The sequence below is a fragment of the Perissodus microlepis genome, chromosome 7, assembly GCF_051167445.1.
Source record: "Perissodus microlepis isolate ML-2025 ecotype Zambia chromosome 7, ASM5116744v1, whole genome shotgun sequence".
Lineage (NCBI taxonomy): Eukaryota > Metazoa > Chordata > Actinopteri > Cichliformes > Cichlidae > Perissodus > Perissodus microlepis.
The window spans coordinates 12,528,665-12,548,315 of NC_140467.1; the positions used below are offsets into that span (position 1 = coordinate 12,528,665).

At 41.8% G+C, this 19,651-nt stretch overlaps 2 protein-coding genes across 2 annotated transcripts; one reads left to right on the top strand and one right to left on the bottom strand.

Annotated features, from left to right (window-relative positions):
* Positions 1-581: 581 nt before the first annotated feature.
* On the bottom strand, positions 582-4,957 carry LOC146382655 (uncharacterized). The gene is made up of 8 exons (XM_084932515.1): positions 4,418-4,957; positions 4,173-4,315; positions 3,591-3,757; positions 2,964-3,053; positions 2,479-2,644; positions 2,239-2,394; positions 1,440-2,129; positions 582-1,348 (listed from the first exon to the last, which is right to left on the bottom strand). The coding sequence occupies exons 1-8, from the start codon at positions 4,470-4,472 to the stop codon at positions 1,301-1,303; spliced, it is 1,515 nt and encodes a 504-aa protein (XP_084788641.1). The 5' UTR covers positions 4,473-4,957; the 3' UTR covers positions 582-1,300.
* A 2,314-nt stretch (positions 4,958-7,271) lies between these two features.
* tbc1d2b (TBC1 domain family, member 2B) lies at positions 7,272-19,623 on the top strand. Its single transcript, XM_084933475.1, has 13 exons — positions 7,272-7,734; positions 8,498-8,648; positions 11,049-11,214; positions 12,280-12,413; positions 12,522-12,754; positions 13,257-13,682; positions 13,817-13,927; positions 14,087-14,283; positions 14,963-15,457; positions 15,542-15,659; positions 15,904-16,089; positions 16,764-16,885; positions 17,418-19,623. The coding sequence occupies exons 1-13, from the start codon at positions 7,393-7,395 to the stop codon at positions 17,611-17,613; spliced, it is 2,877 nt and encodes a 958-aa protein (XP_084789601.1). The 5' UTR covers positions 7,272-7,392; the 3' UTR covers positions 17,614-19,623.
* Positions 19,624-19,651: the final 28 nt, after the last annotated feature.

Consider the following 19,651-nt stretch of genomic DNA (forward strand, 5'->3'; position numbering starts at 1 on the left):
CACAAAGTTAATGATCTGCCGAGCTGAATGTTTGATTATCAAGAGCTTTAGCATATCCTAGTCTGCACTGCCTGACTTAAACCAGGAACTGCTTATTTCCTAACATCTGTCACACTGTCCTACATGAAATGACACAGTAGCTCTACTTTTCTCCCCCTTTTTTTTTTCTTTTTACTGCTTCAGAGGATAACCATGAAAGATATACACTAAGTATTCCCTTTATTGTACTTTTACTGGCCCCAGTAAAAGTATAATTAACAAAATAAAAGCAAATGATAGAAGATAATAAACCTTTAACCCACTTCCCCGTTGGTGTCACAAACAGACGTTTGAAAACTGTATGCAAATAAAGTTTCCTGTGAATGTGCAAAACTGACGGAAGCAGCATGTAACATTTTTAAAGATCAACTGTAAACACGGTGGCATGAGATGAATTTCCACATATGGTAATTTTCTGTGACAACATGATTTAGTGTTTTCAGGGAATGCTCTTTGAGTGAGCGATGGAAAACCATAATCAGAGTCCATTACATGGCCAGGGCACGCTAAAGGTGGTAGCATTTTCATAGCGGTGATAATAGTTGTACGTTGTTGTATCCTGATTTATTTTTATTTATTATTTGCATCTCGAGCTCCACATGTGGAAATGCTGTCATCGCTCCACAGCAGCTCTAAACCGCACATCCCCATTTCTTCACAGTTATCCTCTTCTCTGTTACCTACAGCCCGTAGACATATCTGCATACATATATGCATCTACAGGATACATGTTGACAGGAAAGTGTAGCATATACGCCCAGGTTTGTGTGCACTGATGAGAAGTAGATGAAAACAGTTCTCCTCAACATAAGCTGCAGTTCAAGGTGAATCACATGCTGTGGACTGAACAGCAGGTTTTTCCCCCTTTACAGTCATACTTTCATTGGGGCCCCTGAAACCTGCGTAGGGCACTGCTGTACATTTTCCCCACCCTAATGATCACCCTGAAAGTAATTATTTAGTAATATTCTAATAACAGTAATGGCATAATAATGATCTTAGAGCCTCTTATACAGTAGATTGCTTTTAATATGACATACACGTAACACAGTTTTTACCACATGTAAAAACCTGTTCGTGGAAAGGAAACTACACACGTATCGTTATATTTTTAAATAAATACGTTAAAAAAAAATCATACATAAGTTCTCATTAAATCGTTAATACATAACAGTGGTTTTCCAGAGTGTATTATGTAGTAGTAGTGTGAAATCATCAAAACAAGTAAACGTTTTCCTCAGTACGCTGTAAAGTAGCCTCTTTACCATTTCTTCTTGTTCTCAGGGAAGAGCCACTTCCATTTGTCGTTCTGTAAGAGGTAAATAAATTCATTATAATACAAGTATGACACACAAAAGAATTATTTCTTTTAATTAAAGTGCTTTGAAAACATTACAAACCTTAAATCCCCAGGACGAGTTGGTCTGTTTGCGTCTCATGTCCTCCAGAGGCTCGTAAGTGTTGCTGCTGGCTTTAGGGTTGATTGGTTCCTTGTGGCCGCGAATCGGCTCATATGTGAAGTCAGCGGGGGCTTCGCCAGGGACCTCGGCATACACAGAATCTGTGCGCTCCTCTGGTATTGACAATCTAGTGTCAAAGGACGTAGTGTGTGGGCTCCCGGGCTTGCCAGCCAGGTGATAAACTGCATTATCACTCAAGTAGTCCAGGCTGTGGCTGCTGCTTGGTCTGCTGCCCAAATCTGTCCTCTCTGACTGGGAGCTGCTGCCGTTACCTTGTCTGACTGGCCTGGGGGAAAGTCTCGGAGGGGTGTCGGGAGGTGCGTTCAGTCTGTAAGACTGCTCCCCGTCAGAACTGCTGTCCAGGAGTGGCAGAGACCTGCTTTTGCTGTCTAGGATGCTGAGCTCCGAGTAAACGGATTCTGGACGTAACGGAGGACTACATCTGCCATTGATTTGATCCTTGGAAGTCAAACTCGAATTAGGTCTGGGTAAACTGTCCTGATGCATGTGTTGGTCTCTGGGTGTAACCCTTGGCGACTGCTTCCTGAGCTGGGCGTACAAAACCCCCTCATGCTCGTTGATGGTGGCACTATCGAGGTGCCTGCTCCTTCGAGGCAACGGCGGACCTTCCTGTTTTACAAAACAAGTTTCTAAAAGTCAGTGAGGTGAAATAAACAATGGAACTATTTTCAGCACATTAGTTTGGACAGCAGCTCTATAATTTATTGACTGTATTCACCTCGTGCGCCCTGTTGCCCTTTGGTGGCCGTTTAGGCTGCTCATCTAAACTCGAGTTTATCTGTTTTCGTTGCCTGTTCTTCACAGCGCTGACAGCGGCAACAGGTTTTTCTTTGGGGCTAATCTGGATAACATCATATAGGTCTTCATCCAGGGCCTGAAAGAACAAAACATCACTTGGACCTCTATCTTTCACCTTTGGCATTTAAAGAAAGAACTCAAAAGAAGAGTTTTGTCTCACCTCAAAACACGAATTTGTCAGGTACTCTCCATATGGTTCAATGGGGCTTGTTTTGTAGTAATCTACCAGACTGGGCACTGTGTCGTGTACCTCGGTGTCTCCATAGACTACAAACTGCCCCATTTCATTCTGGTTTATCACAAAGTGTCGACAACGATCCCTGCCTCTGCAACAACAACAACAACAACAAAAGTTTGTTAAGCATTGACACATTTTATAGTTGGAGCAAACTAAAATAACATATATTCACACGACTTTCTGACTTTTGAAACATGAATATCCTCCAATAAAATAAGCCACCAAACAAAAGCTTAGAAGTGGGGTTAGAAGATAGATAGATTTGATGGATTTGACACACATTATCTTTTAGACACTTTATATATACATAAGTCATAATTTCTGGAAGCAAAGCAGTTTACCTTCAGCAGCACAACAACACTACACAACTCCTACTTTAGTGTACTTTAGACTAAACCACCACTCACCTATAGGACAGGATGTACCCGATGGCCTTTTCACTAAGACGGATCAGGAAACAGCCGAGCTCCCTTTCTTTAAGAATTTCTTCAGCATCCCTGTAGACAGACCAACAACAGCTTTAAATTCTCCAAATCCTAACTTTAAAAAGTGTTTCAAAGACATTTGGAGAACATTTACAGGAACAGCCTGGTAGATTATGGGCATAGCGAGGTGGATTGTGTGCTGCACCATGGAAATTCTATTTCGTTACAGTCCCTTTCCATAAACTTGCCACTGCCAATCACGTAAGTGTGCACTGCATATGGGTGGGTGCTGGAGGAAAGGCCAGTAGGTGCCAGTGGATGTGTTACAAAGTGGACATTTTCCATCAGAGGAAAGGTTTATTTTTATTTATTTATTTATTTTTATACATTTTCACAATATGACCAAAAATAAAAATAAATACATGAAAAAAAAGCCTCGTGTCTTTTTACATTACTACATTATATGTTTTAAATTATATGTAAAGAATTTTTTTATGTGGCTTTAGCAGCTTAGAGGATATGATTTGGTTTTAGAAAAAAAAACTGGGTGTAAAAAATGATTATTTCTCAGTTTGCTATTTCCATTTTTTTCCTTTTATGAATCCTTACCGTCTTGTGATGAAGCCCAGGAACCAAGCTGGAAGGAGTCCGTTGCTGACCATGAGTGGCACTTGAGTCTCTATGAACCACTTTGATGTCAGCTCCCTGAGTCTGACTTCAGTCCCGTCTGCATTAGGATCCCCTGTTGTGTCCCTTTGTTCCATCCTCGTCCGATCCTGATTAAAAACACACCGTCATCCGCTGAAGACAACCAGCATTTATTCCCCAATGTTTGCTGTGTGGCAGCATTTTAACAGTCTAATTTGCTTATTTTCCAGGAGGCGTCAACCACAGCCTGAAAGCAGCTCAATGTTCTCATAGCTTTAAATGAAAGTCATTGGCTGCTGGAAAAGTCCGGTTACACCTGTCTGTGTAAAGCGAGCTTCTAGTTTAGTACACAGCATTTATTTGCTGTTACATGATATCTGATGTTTTAGAGAAAAAATATTCAAAATCCACAATGTTCTTGTTTTACTCAAATAATACTTTGAGGTTTTATAATCTATCTCTAAGTCAAACATCACATAAAAGCAAGTTAGTCACTAAAACAGTCAGCGACTAGTTAGAATAAGATTTGTAAGCAGTTCTTACCTTGAAGCAAAATTTTAAATAGGTCCTAATGCAGGGAGATTTTGTCTGTTTTTGATCCTTTGGTCTCGACTGTGAAACGCGGCACACCTTTTCAATTCTGGGATACTGTTGTCTGTAAAGTAAACAGCAATTCCTTTCAATCCCTGGAAAGAAAAGATGAGAAAATTAATTTAATTATGAATAATTTAATTATAAAGTTCATACAATATTCCTATAAAGTATTTAACAATGGCGAGAGTACATACCTTTCCTTGAGATTGTCACTGTGTGGTTTGAACCCGGTGTCATTTCAGCAAACATTAAAATACTTCTCTTAACTTCTGAACCGTCTCTAATCTCCAACTGAAAGTGTCTTGAGGGAGTATGACACTACATGGGAGATATAGACAGATGACATTTACAATTACACATATTTTTCCACTGGTCTGGAAAGTAGAGGTACATGGCAACGGGCAAGGCACAGTTCAAACAGTTCATTTGCATCAAAAAGACAGCTGAAGGCTGCTGAACAATGTGAGAGCTTCCTGAAGAGAAACGGAAAGTAAGCTTTACAGAAACTGTGGTTTGTGTGCACACGAGTGCATTGGTTTGCAAGAGGAGATGTTTAACCCACGGAGTGTCTGATTACCAGAGTAATGGGAGATAAGTTGCGTCAGCAGTTGATCTTTTGTGTTTTCTGATCTGGGTTTGAAGTAAGTTCAGATCATTGTTGCTAAAGCTGGACCAAATATGTGTAGGAATGGAAATGTTTGGAAAGACTGTGTATGTTTGAACAGATTTGGAGGGTAGAGGGCGGGGCAATAAACAAAGCCCCAGTAAGATGAGATATTTCCAAGCTTGTTTTTCAGGTTCACATACAGTAAATACCTGCTAACTCATTCCCCCCATTGGTTGGGACAGGCGTCATGAATCACCTCCAGCAGTTTTTGCTCTGTGGGGAACAGTAGGAACTCCCACAGGGGGAGATGCAGTAACGAGAAAGAGTCTGTGTCATAGCGAGCAGGATGAGATGGGATTTCACAACTGGATTTTAACATCACTTACAATTTGGAAACATGTTTCCTGTTTATACACAACTGATCAAACACTTGGGTATTGTGTACAGCAATGTCATTTAGTGTAATTTAATTTAATTTAGATGGATGATCTCAGAGCCAATAACTGAACTGTTATGTTCCACAAATGAGTAAGAGCTGCTGTACAGTACCATGGCCTAGAATTTCAACACTCTCTTAAGGCGGCTCTTGTTGTTCTTTGTGAGTCATTATGTGCTCCTCTGTGGGAGTAGTAAGGTTTGGGGTTAAATGTTATCACCGGTCCGTGTTTGTAAAGACTCCAATGAACATTACATTCGACCAATCGCGCTGTGTGCTGTGCGTAAAAGGATCGGCAGAAATTTATTTTATCTACAGCACATATAAAAAAAGGTGCCAGACAGGAGGATGTCTAGGCTGATATTTTTTTTTAGCCTAACACACCTATGAGGGGGATGTGGATCTTATAAAAGGTCACAAGTCAGTTTAACAAATGCAAAATGTCATTGCAACGGAAGCACATCACCTTTGTTTACAGTGTCCTTTGAAACCTCAGGGCAAAACAAGGATCCTAACCTCACAAAGAGACTAATACTTCTAATTGTAAGAAAACTAGCAGGTTACTGTTATTACAGTATTACAGTATTGCATTTTGGTTTTTTAAGCTGCAGTTTTATCTTTGACATCTCAAGTGGGGAAACATCAGGTGTATTTCCCAGCATAAGACAAATCATCCACTGTTTACCCACAGCACTGGGGCAAAACTAAATCATATTCACATCTGCAACCATTAGTCACCAAAACATCCTGAACATGTGAAATTTCTGCCAGCTCTGAATCCAGGAGACAAATTTCCTGTAATCACTTCAATATCTCTTCTTTCGCACTCTAGTTAAATGAGCTATGGATTCGACTTAGTCACATATATGCTGTAGGTTTTATGAAAAGTGGAAAGGTAAGTCATTTCAGGTGGTGATATTTTATTGGAACATTTCTTTACTTCTTTTTGACTTATCACTTAAATTGCAAATAATGCCACTATTTGTGTATATATTTTCATCCATTATTAGAACAGATTGAGAAAAGTGACAGTGAGATAGAAGAAAGTTAAAGTAGGCTCACTGTGGTTACATGCACTTTAGCACTAACCCAACACCCTGACACACTTTATGGCATCTGTGGCTTTATACTTACTGCTTATTTTGGAGGTGAAAAAAAAAATCAACAAAGTATGGCGAGGGTTGTTTGTATCTCCAAAAATGTTCATTTTTAATGCTCTTCAGCTCAAAATCTCTGTGCATTTCTAACATTAGATAACTCTAAACACCTCTCTTAGCCTTAATAGGGCTTTGACTGTCATGTAAGCATGGAAATGCTAAAAACTGGAGGAAGATATACTGATATTATTTGTCATCTTTTTAACCGTCAGCTAGGCAATACAGGCAGCTACTCTGAGGTGACAAAAAGCTCCCAGTGGTTTGGATTTCCAGTAGATCTCTGACCTGCTCACTGTTTATAACCCAGTCAGACCTGTCAGTCCTTCAGGTGGAGATCTGGTAAATGTTTGTCATTGTCCTAAGGCATTGTAAAACCTACTTAGATTTATGGTTTTATCTCACGTTTTAGCACACTGAATCTATGTATAATGAAATGTGCTAACTTAATAAAATTACCTGAGCTATTTATTAAGTTTTTTAAAATTTACAGCTGTATCCTGACATATTCAGTATCTGTTCGAGGTTATAGATACAAATTGTGAAACACACACCGCCATAAACAGTACAAAGCAGTTGAAATTAGCATAACAAGAACAAGAATTACAAGATCGGCTGTGTGTGACACGGGGGTGGGTGTGGGCACCGCAGATCATTTTGTGCCGAGGGCAGATAACAGAACGCATTTTTATTTTTCTTTCCTATGTAGGCCTCATATCTTTTCTTCTATCTTTTGATTACAGTTTTTTTTTCTTTACAATTCGTTGGAGGATTGCTGCTCATCTGATCACACACCGCCACCTAGCGGCCCACAGAGCCACTACACTCCACCCCAACCAGCAAACCAACCACGTCATCCTCGGAGCTGAACTACATGTCCCATGCTCCTCTGTCAAAGAAACGGACAGTCATGTGGATGGAAACAGGAGTGGGCATCCGCTGTGCTGCAAGAAGAAGAAACTTCGAGGAAAGATGCACGAAGAGGAGGATGGCAGCGAGGCGCACTCCTGCACGGCTTCGCGATTCGTGAACTCCAGGTCCGTGGATGTGGCCGACATCGAGGGAGCGAAGGAGCAGGCCTCCAAACTGTGCGGCTACTTGAACAAACTGTCCGGCAAGGGGCCCTTGAGGGGGTACAAGCCGAAGTGGTTTGTGTATGATCCGAGGAAATGCTATTTGTATTACTTCAAGTCTCCCCAGGATGCCCTGCCGCTCGGACACATCGAAATATGCGATGCGTGTTTCAGCTACGATTTGGACGGGGAAGAGGGTCAGTTTGAGATCCGCACGGCCGACAAAGAGTTTCTACTTAAGGTAGGAACTTTTCTTTCTTTCTTTCATTAAACGTGTGTTGACAGCATTGCAACGAGGTCTGCTTTTCATGTCATTTGTCACTTCCTTTCTCGTTTGGAAAAGGCAGACACGCCCTTCTCTTCTTTCCTTTAAAGAAAACAGATTTAGACTCAGCTGTTTTTAGGCAATAAATTACATATTTCTGCTCGGCAACGACGTGATCTGATGCGATTCTGACGCGATCAGAAGAAGAAAATCTGTTTGTTTGTTTTTTAAAAGCAAAATCAATTTCTCGCACAAACCAAGCGCTTAATCAGCGCATTCTCCCAGCTGATTGCCTGAAAACACCGTCAGTCCTCTGTTTTTTGTTTAGACATTTTTACACAGGAGCTCATCTGCCTTCACGGGTCACAGCATCTCATGTGACGGTGTCCTGGTGCTGTCATATGACTGTGACGGGTTCAGCACCACGACAGGTGCCTATGGTTTCACTCAGTCAGTTCTAGTCTGTCTTATTTTTTTTAAGTGTCTATGCTTAATACCAAGAGAGAGAGAGGGAGAGAGCTGGAACTGAGACTGAAACCAGTGTCTGTGCTCATTCACATGACAGATCCTAATAGTGTCAAGTTGTCCTCATTTTCCCTTTCCATTTGTCGCTGCCTTGATTTCCTCATGGAGATGCCTTTTAAAACGTCATCTCGCTCACTTTGCTGTGTTTAAAATGGCGTGCTTAAAGATTTCAAAGATCTAAAGTCTAATTGAGTGTGCGTTTGTGTCCTTCTAGGCTCCCAGTAAGCAGGTGATGCACTACTGGCTGCAGCAGTTGCAGCAGAAACGTTGGGAGTACAGTAACATGCGAGGCTCTGGTCAGAGAGACAGCTGGAGCTCCCCGACGCTGGCCTATCCTCACACCGGCCTTGTAGGCAAAGATAATGGTAGGCAGGTTCGCACGCACTCACACACACAGTGGATATGTTATCAGTCGGTCATTTCATCATATCCGGGCAACAACTGAAAGTTTACACAGGCGCTACAAATCACAAGAGTCTCGCGTGTTTTGTTACCAAGTTTCTGCAGGAAAGTGTTTGAGTGTTTCGAAAGGGTAAAAGTTCAGATTGACATCATTCGGCTTGTGTTTTGTTTTAAGCAGAAAGCCCTTTGAGCTGTGGCTGTGAAGCAAAGGCGCTGGTATCGTAACCTCACGTCTAAACAAATATAAAGTAGGCAGTCAAGTAATGGTCTGTGACAAAAGTGATATGTTTATTTGTTTTCCAATTTTTTTAAATATAAATTGTTGAGAGGAGAACAACCAGACTCATTTGAACTGATGGGAAGGGAACAGTAACAGAAGAAAAGTATGCAGACGAGGGTCTTTCACTTCACAGCATGTCAGATTGACAGGGTCAGAATTTGTCATAAACACCATGAAAGCATGGTGTCATCTAGCCTTATATCAGTACAGCCTGCTGCAGGTGGCGTTAATAAAAACTGAGCATTGTTTATACTCAGGAAGGCCTTCCTGAGCATTGTTCCTGAGCATTTCCATCCCTTTATTACCACAGCAGCCATCAGAACACAGTCACAGATGGTGGCTTCCAGTTTGATTGTGTGACATGTCTCAAAGCTCGCATCATGCAAAGCTGATGATTTAAGCGTTTGAATGGTCTTGAACATCTCAGTGAGAGCTCAAACGACCACAGTCACCAGATCTCAATCCAACAGAGCACCTTTAGGATGCGCTGTAACGGGAGATTTGCATCATGTGTGCGCAGTAATTGTGTGATGCTATCATGTCAGCATGGACCAAAATCTCTGAGGAATGTTTCTTGTTGTTATGTAGCTCCAGAAGCAACATGGTGGCCAGCGTGGCCTAGCAAGGTGTACCTAATAAAGTAGCCACTGACTGTATACGCCAGTGCTGATATGTTTGAATGAGTATCTGTTGGACTATACATAAAATATGAATTTCATTTGTTATCCAGCAGAAGTGGAAAAGAAAATATGTACATTGTTGTTGGGCAATGGACACAAGCATTTTTAAACCTGTTTACATTTGAAAACAGGGATTCTTCTGCATGCTTTGTGATTAGCTGAGTGAAACGACCTGTGAATCCTGTTTCCTTTCCCTGTCCATGTCTTTCTTTCCCAGAATGTTCTCGGTGCACATCTGTCTTCAAACGCCTTGGTTATCACCGCTTATCAGTGCTGTTGTCGCCGTGTTTCGTCTAACACTCCGCGACTTCTTGATTTCTCTGTCGATTCAGAATGAACACTCTTTTGTTTCTTGTTCTCGTATTCATTTGCGTTTTGCTTTTCGGTCTCGCCTTGAACCTGCTCGGTGCAGTGAAGTGCACGAGAGAGCTGTGAGATCAGCGATGTCTGGCGTCAGCTCAAACGATCCCTCGAGCTGTGTTTTTATGTCGCACTTTTTATAGCGAAAGACTAACATGCCCGGGCTTAGCAAGTCTAAGTAAGTGTCGACTTTTGAAGCTCTAAAAGGAAACCTTGCTGCAACGTTCAGAAGTGAAAACTGGTTCAGAAGTAGACATAGTAACACATAATAAAGACATAATAAATTAGATATATAAAGGACGTTGGTTTTTATTTTCATTCTTGGAGATGCCACTTCAAAGACTTCAAAGATTTTATCAGAACCACGCGAGTCTGATCATAGGTGCGTGGCGCTGGCTGCACTACATGTTGTTGCCCATAGTCTGTGTGTGAAGTCTCACAGCATTATAAATGTCACTACCTCGATGATTAAAAGCCAGATGTGGCATGGGTCGATGAGAAATGGAGGCCTGCCGCACACTCATATGGAAGTGATTTGTCACTCGCAAGGTAGGCCAGCGCATCCGCTGCTTAATCATCCTTTTTATTTTTTAGTCTAACTGGAAGCATAATATATGAAAACGAAGCAGTATTCATTGAAGCTTAACAACTAGAGCCTGACATCATGAACTCATCAGGAAAGTGTTTACTGAAGTCACAGACAAAGGAAGCAGAAAGAGGTGTTTTCCCACAGACGGACTTCATTTTTCCAAGTATGACTCAGACACCCCCTGCTGGCAGTTTAAGCCACTTCTGCAGTAGCATCACTTTTTATGACACATCTAACAAATAAAAAAGCTTCTTTTTACTAATTAATTTCATGTTAAGAAGGGGGTTGGTGGTCTGAGAAAGAAGTAATCGTTAGAAAGCAGGTATTAACTTGCATAGGTTTCACCCGGCTGTGCATCTTGTTCTTGGGAAGTCAGTCTTTGGAGTCATTTTGATTTGATTTTTGTTTCGTTAGAACAGATAATTAAGTTCTTTTGGTCTTTTTTTTTTCTCAGATGCTTTCAGCTTTGAGAAGCCATGTGAAACCATGGAGAAGGTCCGCAGTGATTTTTCCATGGACGACGAAACAGAGGGCGCTGGAATGGTGGGAGCCCAGACAGCCAGAGGGCCCTCCACAAACCCCCTCAATTTCTCCCTGAAAAACTTTGGCACGGAGCTCAGGTAAGTGTAACGAAAGCTTTCCAGGAAATAATCTGCACCCAGACGCAAGTATACAGCTCTATAAAATCTTGTTCTTTTTTTTTTTTTTTTTTTTTAAGGTCGCCGCCAAACAGGCACGACTAGTTTGTCTGCTGTGTTGAGCAAAGAAAGCACTTCTTAGTTCATCCAGACACTGGTTGCAGTAGAGGAAATGGTTACATCCATGGTTCACTTGTTTTTCTAGTATGCAACCATCAGCAGTTCCCCTTTTTGAGATGTACAACACATCTATTGAAAAGAGGCAACATGCTGCAATCCTAAAAATGTGACATGTAGACTGGAGTTTGCTTTGTATGTGTCCCTTATTAAGGGAGTCATGGAGTCCCAGAGTTTCACTGCTCCTAAACCCACACCACGGTGCCTTTTATACACAGTAACAAAGGTATCAGTATAGTAGCTGCCTGATATGTGACTGAATCTGCGAGAATTGCAGCTCTCAGAGCTAGAAACCCCTCCCCCCGATTAGAAAAGAAGTGGCTTTAGAATACTCCAGTACTGTGACGTTAAGTGCTTTTGTCACGTTTATGCCCATAAAGTTTGAGAAAAGCACGAGCGCTCTTTAGTCACTTTGGTTTTGCCAGGTGGAAGTCAGAAACGTGTGGTTTAAACACATCCAATATCTATAAAAAATATATATATAGAGCTGATGTGTGAGGCAGACTTGCGCTTCATTGTGTTGCATACAGCAGAAACAGTTGTTGACATGTTGCAATGGTGAAGTGTGAAAAACAAGTTTGACACCATTAGCTTTACTTTTTCCTCTAAATGTTCGTTTCTTGCAAAAGTGCCTTTGTGTTTATTATCTTTGTTTTTTCTCTGTTTGTCCGACGCTGCAATCCCGTCGGCCTTTTGCAGCAGCATCAGTTTTCCTCTGTGGTTCATCGTAGATCTCTGTGGATTTGTCACTTTTCATACCGTGTTTTCTTTCATCTCTAAAGACCCCTTGTTTTTGTTGCAATGAAATGTGTGAGAAACCTGTGAAATAAAAAAATAAAAAATAATAAATGATCTCCTTATTTCTGTCAGGAACTCCATGTCTCACCTGCGTGGGGGACGACGCAGCGTGTTTTACACTAGCAACAGTCCCTCGGAGGAATGGGAGCTCGTGGATCCGCCAAAGGACTTTACTGAACAGAAACATCATCCGGACACACACAGACGTACGTCCACTCCCACCCACCCTTCTGCCAGCGTTTAACACTCATCCTCAGCGTACATTTTTCCCAAGGGTCACAGATAACAGCTGATGAACTTGTGTTTTCCCTCAGATTCCTTTGGATCGGCGTTTACCTTTGATTTTGTGCGCAACCCCTCGCGGCCTAAGAAGCTTTTGCTGGGCTCTGGAAAGTTAGGCCGCAGTGCCGAAAGCTCGCCAGTGGAATGTAACGGCAGCAAGTCTTTGGAAATGCAGCTTCGCCTCCAGAGCCAGCAGCAGCAGGAAGAACTGAGTCGCTTGCAGCAGGAAGAGGCTAAACTCAAGGAAGAGCTGGCCACCCAGAAGGTATAGTTGGATCTCTTCTACTACTGTTATCTATAACAGTATAACAGATAAAAATGTAATATTCTGTTTCTACTGAAAGTGAATGATCCCTGTTTGTAGTGTCTGTTATACACCACAAGCCTAGGTTTGTGGTGTCTGACCAAGTGCCTTGGTATAATACTGATACTCTCACTATTACGAGAAATCAGCAAATGATTAATCATGTTTTAGCAAGAAGCAAAGAAACAGCAGACAGCATTCACAGCTGTCGCACTCCTTCTCTTTATTTTCTGTTCTCTTTTTTTTCCCTCTATTTTAAGGTTGGCTGATTGACTAGGCAGAAGAGTGAATACTTACTTAGTGAATACCTTTTTTACCTCTGTGCTTTACTTCCTGGTCAAAAGATTGATAGTTGTTTTCGTATGAAATCTGTACCAGGAGCATGATAACGAAAAAAAGTGTAACAAATTGATGTTTTCTGTATACAATGCTGAATTTACAGTAATGATGTGTTATCATCCAGGAGCTGGTAAGGCTACTGCAGCAGACTTTAAGGACCTCCCAGAGCGACAGGCCCGCCGGGTGCCGTCCAGCTCCGTCTCCAGATTCGTCAGCAGCCTCAGACCAGACCCGAACTTCAGTACCAACTCAGGAAGAAGTTGCACAGCTGGAGGATCTGCTTAAGGAACGAGATGGTCAGATTCAGTCCATGTGCGGTCACATGGAGCGTCTCGCCCTGGAGAAGGAGAGTCTGCAAAAAGAGCTGAAGAGCCTGAAACTTAAGGTGGGGGAGATAAACGACCAGCTTGGAATGATGATGGAGACCATCCAGGCGAAGGATGAGATCATCATGAAGCTGTCACAGGAAAACTCCGAGCACAGCGGAAATGCAAACGACGCTGGATCACCACCACCTCACAAAGAGCTGCAGGAGCTGAACATCCTCAAGGTAGAGATGGCAAAACTTTAAATAAGATTCAAGTTATCTTAATCTGAAACTGCCATCAACATTGATTTTTCTGTAGCTTTTGAAATTCTGCCCGAACAGCTTGACACCCCGTCTGTCTTATCATTCACCTTCAGGACAGTCTTCAAGGCTACAAATCCCAGAACAAGTTCCTGAACAAAGAGATCCTGGAGCTGACGGTGTTGCGCAGAAATGCAGAGAGTCGAGAAAAGGCTTTAGAAGCAAAGGTACTCTCTTGTGTTTTATATTTAATGGTGCATTATCCTGTTAATAGAAACAGGAAGTTTGAGTAGGTTTAGGGGAAGTCCAGTGTGAAGCTCAGCTGGTGCTTCTAAAACTTAATTTAAATTTAAAGCTGAGACTTTATTTTGCCCTCTTTTCCACAGTGTACTGCGCTTGAGGCCAAGCTGTGTCAGGTGGAGAGTAAGTACTTGGTTCTGCTTCAAGAGGTGAAGAACCCGGTATGTTCGTCTTCAGAGCAGAGCCCAGCCCGGGAGGTCATCTCCAGATTGTTAGAAGATGCACTGCAGGGCGAGAACACAGACCAGCAGGAGCACACGATCTTCAAACCAAACACTGTCAGGTATGTGCCGAAAGCCTCGTTAACAGATGCTTTGGAGGTGATTTGAAAAGAAATTACTTAAAAAACGGCTACTAGATCAGAGTTTTAGGGATGGAAAAAGAGAAATCTTGAGTTTTGATAAGAGGTTGCGAGAGCCCACACGTCTGGTTTCCGGCATTTATAGCAGATGTGAAAATAAATGGCCAAATGTAGGTGTTGTTAGCACAGCTACGTGTCATACTCAGTGCTGTGGCTTACTAAAAAAAATCCACTGTCAATCATGTGAGGGTCAAAAGTAGCAGATCTTTATTAAATAATGTTGAGCAGTTATAGCATTTCTACCAGAACCAGCACCATACCAATTCATCAGAGGACGCACTGCTTTTTTTTTGTTTTGGTTGTTGTTGTTCTTGTTTTTTTTTACTGAAAGAGAAAATAAACTGTACTAAGAGTCCCTACGCATGTTTTTTGACTGTGAGAACGAGCTCTGCTAATCTGTATTTCTGTTTCTGAATTCTTTGCAAGCCCAGGCATGCCCTTTTTGGCTCATCAAAAATGTATTTACACATTCTGGAAACCCCTCAGTGATGTAAACATGCAGAAGCCAGGATGTGAACATGTTACTGTTGCAGCTTTGAGCGGCTTTTGGAATTCACCTGCATCACTGATGAATTGTCTCTCTGTCTTGATGCAATCCTAGCGAGTATGACGTGTACGGCTTCAAGACCGTCCCCGAGGAGGAGGAAGAGGAGGAGAAGCTGATCGCAAAGGTGAGGGCCTTGGAGCTGAAGTCCCTGTCCATGACGGATCAGGAGGTTTCCGTCGGGGTCAAGTGGGAGAACTTTCTGTCCAGCACCATGAACAGAGACCTGGTTCACTCCCCTGAGCTAAAGGCCCTGATTCGTTGCGGCGTGCCACATGGGCACCGCTCCAAGGTGTGGCGCTGGTGTGTTTCTTTCCACGTGAAGAAGTTTCGTGACCACTTGCCCCCAGACTATTATGACACCTTATTAAACGTAGCAAGGGAGAAGCCCAACCCGGCCTCGAAGCAGATCGAGTTGGACTTGTTGCGTACTTTGCCCAACAACAAGCACTATGCCTCTCCGAGTGCAGGCGGCATCCAAAAACTCAGGAACGTCCTGCTGGCTTTCTCGTGGAGGAATCCAGATATCGGCTACTGTCAAGGACTGAACAGGTACTAGAGCTGATCTACTTTCTTTCTGTCTCTCTTTTTCTGGCTTGTAACCATTAACCTTTTTCTTGCATGTTATTTCTTCAGGCTGGCAGCAATTGCCTTGCTCTATTTAGATCAAGAGGATGCTTTTTGGACCCTTATAGCTATTGTGGAGGTCTTCATGCCAAGAGACTATTACACCAAGACTCTCCTTGGCTCACAGGTAACAAAAAAAAGTTAAATTTTATTGTACCATGAGACAAGAAGGGACAAGGTACTGCTTATTTATTAGATCTGACAAACCTCCCTGGTGTCAGTGATATCATATTCACGTGACTGCTGTTGATGACTTACAGAGTAGGAATGCAGACATCAGCAGTCTTTGTTTTTCTTTCTGTCTGCTAAATTTGACCACCTTAGAAAATAAAGCCCCCATAAAAACACAAGCCCTGGTTTGATTCGTACAGGTTGACCAGCGTGTGTTCAAGGATCTGATGAGCGAGAAGCTACCGCGGCTACACGCCCACTTTGAGCAGCACAAAGTCGATTTTTCCCTCATTACGTTTAACTGGTTCCTGGTGGTGTTTGTGGACAGTGTGGTGAGCGACATCCTCTTCAAGATCTGGGATGCGTTTCTGTTTGAAGGACCAAAGGTAAGAGGCTTGATTCTGCTCTCATAAAGCTGAATTCTAGCCTCAGCAGGAAACTGTTTTAAAGTTAATGACTAACCGGTGACGAGAGATCACTTATCAAGCTACGTGCCGGCACACAACCGTGCATGTTTGCCGGATGGATCCAATTGCACGCTATTAAACCAATTATTTATTGCCACCAAGGAACCAAAATTCTTTAGTTTAATAAATCGTTACTTTTTTGTGTACGTAAGCTAAATTTTAATGGATTGTTAACATGACCCCACTCTACACCCCTACAAAGTTTTGTATTTTTTCGAAACTTTTCAGCTGAATGACATGCAAAAACATTACTTCCTTGGCCAAGGTAAAAAAAGAAAACACATGCAATAACCGATTTTGACATAGCATCCCCTTATAGAATTTTTAAGGGAAGCATTTTAGCAAACTTGTTAAAGCAAAAATGTGCCCTATTGTGTGTTGATTGAACGATACAAGTTAAAACACTAAAGCTGTAGAGCCTAACTCTCAATAGAAACCTGATATGAACCCAGTCAAACAAAACTGCCTCAGATTAAGGCGGTATTGACTACATTTGGAGGACCTGCTTAGGGAACAGAAGAAAGGTCAGATGTTCCTGAGTAAATATTTTCATGCTACAGTCACACAGGACTTTACGCCATTTTTCTCCACAGATCATATTCCGCTTTGCTCTTGCGCTCTTCAAGTACAAAGAAGAGGAGTTTTTGAAGTTGCAGGACTCCACGGCCATCTTCAAATATCTCAGATACTTCACACGCACAATCCTGGATTCAAGGTACGGTAGCTGCACTGTTTTCATATTTCCAGTCCTGTGAAAGAATGAAGTTTCTGTGGACAGAGTATCTGCATCACCTTGAAACAGCTTCCCGGATCTCCCTGAACTGTAGCTAAATTGTACGATCACATCACCCGCAGTGTATCGGCTTTCTGCCTGTGCAAACTTCATTTCTCACACTGCAGGTGTTGCAGCAGCTCTGTGAGACGGTGCTTGAGCACAGCCATGGTTTGGACTAAATGCGGCATGCTGAGATGCAGTAGCAGCCCTTACATTTAAAATTGCACTGTGCATGCTTGTTTTATACCATTTTATTGGTCATTGAGACTCTGTTTTGGAGCTAGCCTCAAGTGGCCATTTTTGGAGCTGTAATAATAACCTACCTATTAATAAAGTTTTATGTATCAGCTCCAGAGGTGTATGCTTGATGCTGAGAGAAAGATGCGTGGGTTTACTAAATTTCAAAGACATAAAAAAAAAAGGTTCACAGGATTATGCTGTTTTTCTTTCTTCTAAAAAAAATATCTTCCAGGAAGCTGATGAGCGTTGCCTTTGTGGACATGAACCCATTCCCCATGAGGCAAATCCACAATCGGCGCGCCTTCCACCTGGAGAAAGTCCGTCTCGAGCTGACGGAGCTGGAAGCGATCCGACAGACCTTCCTCAGGGAGCGAGAGACGAGTCAGGATAGAAGGAGCTTTGTCAGCGACGACGAGGAGGAAAACTGACTTCGGGCTTGTCGCATTTCTAGGCTGAGTGGCTAAAGCACGGAGACAAAGAGATCATCTCCGCAGAGCGCCGCTGTTCTGCAGTGATGAACGGAGCGCTTTCCCCACACCTAATCGTTGGAGTTGGTCTCTGCATCAGAGCTGGAACTATCAACTTTATACGTTTTTAGCAACAACCACATCAAAAGAACTAAATGTCACAAGCCCGAAAGGGCCTATCAGTATTATCAGTATTCCTGCCATTTCTTTTTTTTTAATTAAATCTTGTAAATCCTCTGTTTTCTGTACGCTTACGTGTTCATGCAATGGCCAAAACAACCTGCAGCACAAATCAGTATTTTCAAACAAATGGCTGCGATCCATTTCCTTTTTATAGCTGACTTTTAAATGTGTCGAAGGATTATTGTGTCATTCATTTGTGCTGTCATCTTCTACACTCACACAATTTTTTCCTCCACTAAATTGCCACTGAGACGTGCGTGCACACAAATCACTTATGCTGAAATGAAAACGTTGCTGAAACTTAAGTCTTAAGGCCTTCAAGCGTGTATGTAACATTTCTAGTTGTAGTTTCCTTCAAGGGATGCGTCAAAAGCCACATTTCCATGGTATTATCAGTTCTAGAAAGAGCATCTGGAACTTGCTGAGCAGCAGTGCACTTTCTATAAGCCATCAAACTAACGTGAGTCAGTATTGTCTGTTTTTTTTTAAGCATTATTAGTTTATTTTTATCTGGGAGGTTTTTATTGGCTATCAATTTTGCCATTCGTGTTGTTTAAAGTAGTTTAGGAACTGTTCACGTTCTCACAAAGACATATCTAGAAAGTCCAAACTGTATTGCACTGGATTTAATCAGTAGAGTATCTGGTATTGGCAGGATCGGTTAATCCATTCACGCTGTTGTGGGTTACGTACTTTTTGCGTGCTCTTGGTTTGTCTGCGTTTGTGTTACATGTTTAAATGGTCTAGTTTCCTTGTGCGCAATTTGTTTTTATTTGAGATTTTTCTGAGCCGCTGGTGTAAATGCTGATTGTAATTGCATTTGTTGTCCTCAGTGTGGCAGTGTGACATTGGTTTACCTGGTATTTACGCTCGGCTCAGAGGTACCCTCCTCGCAGTTTGACTGCACTTGAAGTGGCTGTAAAGTCATGATGATTGTTGTATTAAAAGAAAAAAAAATGGAAATATGATGTTAAATATATGAGGGAAGCTTTTCACCGTATTGCCAAATATCTCTGCCATTTTCATATTCAGGTACTTTAAAGTTTCCTCTTCACTGGGATCTCCTGTTTCTTACAGCAGCGTGGAGGAAAGCTGATATTCCAAGCTTCAAATGCTGTTTATATTTGATCAATCAGCTGTTAAGTGAAACTTTTCAGTCTCCTTGAATGGGATTTTGTGCACTGATGTGTTGTTTACACCCTGCTCGAGTTTTACTTTTAGATTGCCTTGAGGTGTTTACAGAAACAAGAGATCTGCTGTCAGTTGCAGCTTTGTCAGCTGATCGCATCCCCACTGATCACCTGATCCAATGAACAAATGGCAACAACAACAAAAAAAAAAATTTTGATAATGGAAACAAATGAAAAAGAGGCATATAGTTGCATTTCTTCCTTTGTGAGAGCAGGTCTCTCACAAAGATTTTGATTGGTTTACAGTTAAACTTGCTTTTTTAATATATAAATGTCCACACATTGTCAGAAGGCTCATACAGTAAGATTTTATGTTTACTCAGTTTCTCTTTTAAGGCTAGTGCCCCCCCCCCTCACAGAATAAGCTACATTTAAAAGTCTTCTCTTTTTTTTAACTTTACTTTGTTTCTTTTTCTGTGTGTTGCTTTTCCCAGAATTGTATTGCACAATTTTATTGGTAGTATGACTTCCGAATATCATATCAGCACTTCACCTTTTTGTATGCATATATCTCATCTTGCTCATTGTTAACCTGTTTCACCTAATGATGCAAAAAAAAGTTTGTAATATTAGTTCAATAAACAATTTGCTGGCTGAATGTGTTGATGTGAATTTCCTAATTCAAA

Coding starts and splice junctions, on each gene's coding strand:
- LOC146382655 (XM_084932515.1), bottom strand. CDS start 4,472: ATGTTTGCTGAAATGACACCGGGTTCAAACCACACAGTGACAATCTCA. Junction 3,758..4,172: donor ATTTAAAATTTTGCTTCAAG/GTAAGAACTGCT, acceptor GTTTTTAATCAG/GATCGGACGAGGATGGAACA. Junction 1,349..1,439: donor ACTCGTCCTGGGGATTTAAG/GTTTGTAATGTT, acceptor TACCTCTTACAG/AACGACAAATGGAAGTGGCT.
- tbc1d2b (XM_084933475.1), top strand. CDS start 7,393: ATGCACGAAGAGGAGGATGGCAGCGAGGCGCACTCCTGCACGGCTTCG. Junction 11,215..12,279: donor AACTTTGGCACGGAGCTCAG/GTAAGTGTAACG, acceptor TATTTCTGTCAG/GAACTCCATGTCTCACCTGC. Junction 12,755..13,256: donor AAGAGCTGGCCACCCAGAAG/GTATAGTTGGAT, acceptor GTTATCATCCAG/GAGCTGGTAAGGCTACTGCA.